The sequence below is a fragment of the Pelodiscus sinensis genome, unplaced genomic scaffold (assembly GCF_049634645.1).
Source record: "Pelodiscus sinensis isolate JC-2024 unplaced genomic scaffold, ASM4963464v1 ctg73, whole genome shotgun sequence".
Classification (NCBI taxonomy): Eukaryota; Metazoa; Chordata; order Testudines; family Trionychidae; genus Pelodiscus; species Pelodiscus sinensis.
The window spans coordinates 235,435-244,388 of NW_027465876.1; the positions used below are offsets into that span (position 1 = coordinate 235,435).

Consider the following 8,954-nt stretch of genomic DNA (forward strand, 5'->3'; position numbering starts at 1 on the left):
AAAGGGCTTTCAAGGCCTTGGGTATTGCTGGACATAGCATCTGTAGTGTCCTGGAAGACGGCTGGGTATCTCCTAGACTGCTCTGGTAGACACTCCCCCTGCTGCTCCTGGTGGCTGTAATTTCCAGCCAATGGGAACGGCGGGAGTGGGACCGGCAGGTGAGCCCAGCTAGTGGCAATGCTTGCAAATTCAGCCAGGGAGAAGGAGAGGGGGAACAGTAGCATGTGGCACTACTCCCCCCCCTCCTGCCAGGCAGAGCTGCCCCCGTTAGTCTGAGACCCTGGGCTGCAGCCACTAAAGCCACTTTCATAATCTGGTCCTTGCCAGCAGACAAGTCGGGTGCATCTAGACTGGCAAGATTTTGCGCAAAAGCAATTGCTGCCTGTCTACACTGGCCGCGAGTATTTGCGCAAGAGCCCTGACTGTGTACTGTACAAAATCAGTGGTTCCTGCGCAAATACTCCAACGCTCCCGCTCAGGGATACGCCCCCTTGCGCAAGGGGCCACTGTAGATAGCCAAGTTAATTTCTTGCACAAGAAAGCCCGATGGCTAAAATGGCCATTGGAGCTTTCTTGCGCAAGAGAGCGTCTACACTGGCACTGATGCGTTTGTGCAAAAGCAAATCTTTTGTGCAAAGGCACATGCCAGTATAGACGCTCTCTTGCGCAAATACTTTTAACGGAAAAACTTTTCCATTAAAAGTACTTGTGTAAAATCATGCCAGTCTAGATGCAGCCGTCAAGTTTCACTCATTGGGCAAGACTCCCTCATTTGCATGCTCCATCGCTCTCACACAGATTCCTGCTTCTCTCACTCAGTCGGGGTAAACACATTTACTCAAATGCTGAAATGGGAAACTATCTAGCTGGTGTCTCAGCCACGGGGCTTAGAGTTAGGAGCCACTTCCCAAGCTTGTGCACTGTGGTACCCACAGAGACTGCAGGCACGAGTGATAGAAGGGCTTTGTGTGTACGTGTGAATACTCGAGAGCCAGAAAAACATGAATTTTCCACAAAAATGTACAGGTCTCGATCAAATGTTTGCAGGCTCTGTAAAATACTGTTCAAAATTTGAACCACACTGGACAAATTCATGGCCCTTCATTGTCTTGCTGACAATGACTCTTTTTGAAATATACACCGTGTCTCTGGGAACTCTCTTAGTTTGCACTACACAGAGAATTCACGTGCCCTAGACTTTAGTGTGAATAAGGACATTTACGTGCCACATGTGGAATAATTAGCTGTGTACATTTAAAACCAGTGAAGTGCTGGCTGGATTAAAATCTGGACTACTGGATGTGGCCAAGGTCCAAAGAGGAGAATCCCTATCTTAAATAATGACTACCACACCACAAGGAAAGTCTCGCTCTTTGGCCTTGAATCTCATGCTTTGTGGCTGAAAATCTCACTTTTAAGGCTGGTCAGTTTGGACTCTCTGGACCAGTGCAATTGGAATTTGCATGGGTTGGTCCATTCTATTCCTCTGTGGTGAAGAGAAAGACCCCAGGCTCCTTGACCATCAATCCAGCGATCTTCCTGCGCACTACAAATGCTATGTCCAGACTCCAGCAACACTCAAGGCCTTGAAAGAACTTTGCACCCTGGCAGTTCTTATCCCACACCCACTATAGCACAGAGAGCAGGGGCCCTTCTCAGAGGAGGGCAGTTACCCTAGTTCTCTGGATGGTCACTTCTGAGCTCATCTGCATGTCATTGAACAGCGAGAACGAGAGCACGGCTTCCTTCCAGGCACTCCGAGAAGAGAGACTGTCAGTCAAACTCAAACCACAGATACCTGAAGTTTACGCAGAATCAAAGACCACTTCAGTTCTCTCAGAAGCTCGACACGTCCAACGCTTTATGCTAGGAAGGTGCTACATCCCCAGGCATGGTTGATTTTGTGAGTTTCCTTTTGATAAAATCATTAGGAGTGTCTATTTTATTTACAAAAGGCGGGGTGTGGGGGGGACAGGGAAATGTTTGAACCCTCAAGGGATTTTGGAGGGGGGCTTGTATTAGGAGAGACACTTAAGTCAGAAATGTTGTGTTATGTCAAGTTATCAGTATGATTTTTTCAAAAAGGCTAATTCTGAAAGTGAACAAATATTTAAAATCTTTATTTTCAGATAGATAGCACAATATAAGCACCCGGAGTAGAGGACTGAATCTAATGCTGATTTGGTTACACAGACAAGTCAATTAAATGCTGGAATTAACTTTTGAAATCGCAATCTAAAATTATTACAAAAGTGAATAAATGTATAAACCCTTTTATCCCTGGCATGGCTGGAAATATTAATATTCATGGACAGAAGAAAAATGCTCCTAAGTCATTTAATCTAAACAATAATGTTGAGAAGCTGATTTCTCTGAACAGAGATGTTCAAGTGATAGGCATAAATCTGAGAAAAAGTAAAAATTCTAACCTCTTTTTTTTACTGACTTGCCAAAACATTTCCTTTCAGGCTCTAATTTTCACTGTTTGTCATTAGCCAAAATCTGGGAGGACTTTTTGTTTTGCTTTTTGGAATGTTGGAGGGAAAATAGCTTACTCTTTCTGAATAATTATGAAATGAGAAATTAAATTTCTCAGCACTTAAGAAATGAATTTAGCTTATTTGCTGTAACTCAAAGGAGACGAATCTCTAAAGTTAAACCACAGTATTTAAAATGAGTCCCCTCTAGAAGGGACTCGCGTTAGCTATGGACAGTCTGAAAGCATCCTAACCAAACAGAGGCAGAACATAGCTTCAGCCCTTCTCACCCCTGCTTTGAGGCAGTGCCAGGACTGCACTTGGGGCGACTTTCACCGGGCTATTAAAGTCAGGGAGCCATCAGACTCGGAGGGTACTTAAGTGTGCTCAAAAAGTGGCAAGTCCAAGAGCACAAAGAGAGGCTGTGGCAGAGCTGGGAAGTGAACTCCAGGCTAACACACACATTCCTTGGCTGAGCCACCAACGGGCTTCTCTTTCCCATCCCCACGGCTCAAGTGCAGGGGAGGACAGGGTAGGGAAGGGTGCTAGACTCCAGTCTAATCTGGCTCCTTTCGGGAGTACTGCACTTCCGTGAGTCCGAGGAGATGAAATGCCAGCCGCTGCACCAGCACAATGGCTGAAGGAAAGTTCTCCTGAGGCACTGACATTGTCCACTTCTAGGGGGATAAGAAACCTTAACTGCGTGGCAGACAGGTAGCATGTGCTGTGCCAATGAGTCAGAGTCCCAGTGCCAGCAAAACTACCCGGGCTTTGATCTTCCTTGCAGCCCGTGCCTTGAAGGGTGTCTGCAGAAAAGTCACCACTGGGGCAAACAGGTGCCAGACCATTAGATACGCACATCGCTGTTAATCTCCTCTATATTTGAGAGAGTTTGTCTGTCTGCCTCCCAGACGGTAAGAGCTAGGACCCCCACATTTGGCATGCTGCTTCCTCTGGTCACGACTTAAAGCAAGATAACAGTTCGGTTGTGCCAGGACAATGGGATGTGCCTAGAATGAGACTGTTTCTCATAAAACCGTACAGAAGGCAGGTGAAAGGAGCTGGCCGGGGACCCCTTACCCCTATCTGGGACTGTCTCAGACCCAAACCTCCCACCCCCAGGCACCTTTTAAGGATGGTGGGGGGACTAAAGCCTCCTCCCCCCTCCCAATCGTACAGGGGGCATTGCTGGATGTTCACCTCCCCAGGGAGAGAAAGGGAAAGTGTACAGTTTGCTGCATTCCTTACTCGGGCTGGGAAACGCAGGGGGCAGACAAACCTGGACCTGTCCCAGGTGAGGGACATAGAACCCTCCCCCGGCTGTGCCCACAGGATCTGCAGTGGCCATGGAGAGGCACTTCTCACCTGGCCCCAATCTGCTGGGGCTAAGCGCGCACACTAAACCCCTCATCCGCAGCCCCACCCCAGAGCAACGATTTCAATGAAGCATGCACATTCTCATTCCCTTTTCCAAAAACAAACGTTAATGGAGTTAAAGACTCAAGCAGCATTGGGTAGATCTAGTATCCATAAATAGGTACTTCTGCAAGAACACACGGGCTTGTTTATCCCAGTGCAGCAGCGCCAGTACACTGCCAGACAGGGCATTCGCTCAGCAGCTGTGTTCACTCAGACAGAGCTGGGTCCTGCCGGGAGGGCAGAGGGCTGGACTCGATGGCTCTCGAGGTCCCTTCCAGTCCTAGCGTTCTAGGATTCTGTGCACTTGGGGATACAGGGAAAGTGATGTGGGCTCCTTATCAGTTGAGACAAGCTCTCGCCTGGGCTCTGGGGAAGGAGTATGCACATCCCTCAGCAAGGACAGACCGCTAGGAATGAACTCAACCCGTGGGAGACAGCAGAGAGACCCGCTGATGTAGGGCGGGTGTGAGGCTGTGTCGAGACAATTACAGTTCCAGCCCAGGGCATTGTGCAGGGTGGCTGGAGGCTCAGGGGTTATGCAGTTAGAGAGGGACATTGCCTCAGTCGCTGGACCAGCTGTGCAAGTGGGGAACCATCCAGGCCCCTGTGTTATGACTCTGCTCTCTCAAAGAGCAGGGTGACGCAACGGACTTAAGGGTACGGGGCTGGGATGCAAAAGGCAGTGTCAAGCAGCATCCTGAAGGGGGAGCTCCTGGCTCCAGTGTACAGGCTACTGCTCTTGCAGATACAGGCATCAGCCCATCAGTAACAATCACTTCCCTTAAGTTGCCACTTGGCTGAAGGAGCAAGTTAAATCCCTGCGACCTGAGCCATCAAAGTCAGTGCACATGTTATGACTCCTGGGGACCACCCCATGTGCCCAAGATCACCAGCCAGAGAGAAAAACAAAGATCTGAGGCCAGATTTCCTAGGTTTTCTGTGCCCAGCAGTTCCCAGTAGGGAGAGAGAAAAGGGGACAGCCAGTGGGGGAGGAACTGCCTGGCGGTGGACACAGAATTAGGGGGACGCTCCCCAGATCTCAACAGCAGATGGAGCAATGGGGGAGAAGTTTGTCCTGCTCTGGCTGAGAGCTGCTGGGTGCCAACTTCTTCTTGTGCCTATAGAAAATATCACCGCGCTTATGCAAACGCACGGCAACAGCGCCCATTATGCCCTGCACTGCCGGGGGCGTGCCGGAGTGCACACAAGTGGAGAGTGTTTAGCTGCACCAAGAGAAAGGGCTTTTCACCCACCTCTACAACCTGCATTGCTATTGGGCAGAACTGTCTCGCCTTTTGAAAAAAATCCCATTCCAGACCTGAACCAAAAGCGGCTATTTCAACATTTCTTATTAAACAAATTAGGACAAAATGTCTATTTGGGACCTTCAGCATGGTTTGTATTATATTACAGCACTAAATATTATATACCTATCCTATTTGAATACAAAAAGCAACACAAAATATAAAGATTTTTTTCAAAAATAATTCATGCAAATTGGTAGGTCCCCTATAACACTGCCAACCAGATTTTTCAGTCTAGTTGGTGGTGCTGACCAGAGCCACTAGAGTCCTTTTTCAACCAGGCATTCTGGTCAAACACTGGGGCTAGTCTAGACTGCATCCCTCTGTCAACAGAGGGATGCAAATCAAGCATGTTGAAATTGCTAATGAAGCAGAGATTTAAATGTCCCATGCTTCATTAGCATAAACATGGCCACCACTTTTTTTCAAAATGGAGTTTTTCGGAAAAAAAAAAGAACGGCAGTCTAGACGTGGATCTGTCGAAAATAAACCGTTTTTCGAAAGATCCCCTAAACCTCATTTTTTGAGGAATACAGGATCTTTCAAAAAAGGGTTTATTTTCATCTAGACTGCCACGGGGTTTTTTTCAAAAAAACTCCGTTTAAACAAAAAAGTGGCGGCCATGTTTATGCTAATGAAGCACGGGATATTTAAATCCCTGCTTCATTAGCAATTTCGATGTGCCTAATCTACATCTCTCTGTCGACAGAGAGGTGAAGTCTATACACACCCTGGGAGGAGATGATTTGCCCACGGTCTAGCAGAAAGCCAATGGCAGGCTAGAAACAGAGCCTAGGAGTCCTGCTCCCAGCCCACCATCTGATCAATGAAGTTAAATGCTGGGTAAAGCAATGCTGGGTAAAGATTAAGTGGGACTGGTACATAAAAGCACTGCAGATTTCACCTTTGCCCATTGTACCCTGGGAATAAGTTGCAGTATCCCAAAGTTTCTACCCCTTGGGGACCAATTGCAGAGAAGAGAGCTACTGCAGGCAGCCTCAGACATCCCAGCCAGGAGCAGAGTAACCGAGATGAGCAACATGAGAATAGCCCTTTGATTTTCACCTGTCCCCTGGCTCTCTAGGATGCATATATCCTCAGTGGAGAAGAGGCCTTTGACCTGCTGGAGAACATTAGCTTCTCCTCCGACTACTACAATGGGAGTGACACCTGCTGTTCAGTGCCGCCCTGCACCTCCAAGAGTATCCAGGCCTTTGACAGGGTCTTCCTGCCAGTTTTCTACAGCCTGCTCTTCCCACTAGGGCTGTGCGGGAACTGCATGGTGATGGCTGTGCTGCTGCAGTGCAAGAGGTCCCTGGCTGGGACTGACGTCTTCATCCTCAACCTGGCGCTCGCTGATGTGCTGCTGGTAGTGACACTCCCTTTCTGGGCAGTGCAGGCTGTGAATGGCTGGGTTTTCGGCACTGGCACCTGCAAGCTGGTTGGCTCCATCTTCAAGATCAATTTCTACTCCAGCATCTTCTTCCTGGTGTGCATCAGCTTTGACCGGTACCTCTCCATCGTCCATGCTGTGCATATGTACAAGAGGAACAAGTCACATCTGATGGTGGCCAGCTGCCTGGTGGTGTGGGGCATCTGTGTCCTCTTGACAATGCCGGATTTCCTATACCTAGAAGTCAAGCAGGACTATCGCCTCAACATCACTTTGTGCTCCCACAACTTCTCCTCCAACACCTCCCTACGCTGGAAAACAAGCCTGCGCATCTGCTACCACATGCTGGGTTTCTTCCTGCCCCTGGTAGCCATGCTGTATTGCTACACCTGCATTGTCCGCACTCTGCTGCGCTCCCATGGCTTCCACAAGCACAAGGCCATGCGGGTCATCCTCATAGTGGTGGCTGTTTTCTTCCTGTGCTGGACACCCTACCACCTGGCCCTGGTAGCAAACACCCTGATTGACTTGCAGGTGGTGGGGCGGGACTGTGACAGGGAGGCCGTGCTGGACATCATCTTGTCTATCACTGCCAGCCTGGGCTACTTCCACTGCTGCCTCAACCCCTTGCTCTATGCATTTGTTGGCATCAAATTCCGCAACAAATTCCTGGAGTTGCTGGGCCACATAGGCTGCGTGAGCCACGACTTCCTGCACAGACACGTCCAGACACCGAGCCAGCGCAAGGACTCCACCTGGTCAGAGACCACCGAAGCCTCCTACTCAGGGCTTTAGGGGGGAGCCTGGGCAGCAGGGGGCAACCCCTCCCCAAAGGGTGTGGGGGGTGAAATGCTCCCCAAAGGGGCAGAGGAGACAAGCAGTCCATACAGTCATAGCCAGACAGACACCTGCAGTTTCACAGCCTCTTGTGCGGGAGTTGCATGACTGAGACTGAACTGGAAAGAAAGAGCAGCAGATTTCTGAGCGCCTGGCATAATCGCTGACTCTCTGCAGCTTGTGGGTGCAGGTGCCAGAGATTGTACACGTGGTTTCCTGGAAGATCATGGGTCCATCCCTTCCCCTAAGTCAGTTGCCAGGTGCTGAGCTGTTTCAGTCAGGCTACGTCTAGGTGTCCCGGAACGTCTCTGCCACATCCAGGGAACACGTTTGCTCTTCTGCTTTCTGTCGCGGAAGAGAAAACGCGCTCTTTCGGGGCAGGGCCAGCTTGAGCCATTCCTGCGCCCTGGGCAGCAGGCACGCCCCGCCCCTCGGCACACTGCGCACCTTACAGCTGCAACCAGGCGAGTGAAGCATGCGCGGCCCCGCCCCTCGGCACACTGCGCACCTTACAGCTGCAACCAGGCGAGTGAAGCATGCACGGCCCCGCCCCTCGGCACACTGCGCACCTTACAGCTGCAACCAGGCGAGTGAAGCATGCACGGCCCCGCCCCTCGGCACACTGCGCACCTTACAGCTGCAACCAGGCGAGTGAAGCATGCACGCCCCGCCCCTCGGCACACTGCGCACCTTACAGCTGCAACCAGGCGAGTGAAGCATTCACGGCTCCGCCCCTCGGCACACTGCGCACCTTACAGCTGCAACCAGGCGAGTGAAGCATGCACGCCCCGCCCCTCGGCACACTGCGCACCTTACAGCTGCAACCAGGCGAGTGAAGCATGCACGCCCCGCCCCTCGGCACACTGCGCACCTTACAGCTGCAACCAGGCGAGTGAAGCATGCGCGGCCCCACCCCTCGGCACACTGCGCACCTTACAGCTGCAACCAGGCGAGTGAAGCATGCGCGGCCCCGCCCCTCGGCACACTGCGCACTTTACAGCTGCAACCAGGCGAGTGAAGCATGCGCGGCCCCGCCCCTCGGCACACTGCGCACCTTACAGCTGCAACCAGGCGAGTGAAGCATGCACGCCCCGCCCCTCGGCACACTGCGCACCTTACAGCTGCAACCAGGCGAGTGAAGCATTCACGGCCCCGCCCCTCGGCACACTGCGCACCTTACAGCTGCAACCAGGCGAGTGAAGCATGCACGCCCCGCCCCTCGGCACACTGCGCACCTTACAGCTGCAACCAGGCGAGTGAAGCATGCACGGCCCCGCCCCTCGGCACACTGCGCACCTTACAGCTGCAACCAGGCGAGTGAAGCATGCACGGCCCCGCCCTTCGGCACACTGCGCACCTTACAGCTGCAACCAGGCGAGTGAAGCATGCACGGCCCCGCCCCTCGGCACACTGCGCACCTTACAGCTGCAACCAGGCGAGTGAAGCATGCACGGCCCCGCCCCTCGGCACACTGCGCACCTTACAGCTGCAACCAGGCGAGTGAAGCATGCACGGCCCCGCCCC

The 8,954-nt window shown here is 51.7% G+C and overlaps 1 protein-coding gene across 1 annotated transcript; it reads left to right on the forward strand.

The window, feature by feature from the left end:
- Nucleotides 1-1,768: 1,768 nt before the first annotated feature.
- On the forward strand, nucleotides 1,769-8,151 carry CXCR3 (C-X-C motif chemokine receptor 3). The gene is made up of 2 exons (XM_006128722.3): nucleotides 1,769-1,903; nucleotides 6,285-8,151. The coding sequence occupies exons 1-2, from the start codon at nucleotides 1,892-1,894 to the stop codon at nucleotides 7,386-7,388; spliced, it is 1,116 nt and encodes a 371-aa protein (XP_006128784.2). The 5' UTR covers nucleotides 1,769-1,891; the 3' UTR covers nucleotides 7,389-8,151.
- Nucleotides 8,152-8,954: the final 803 nt, after the last annotated feature.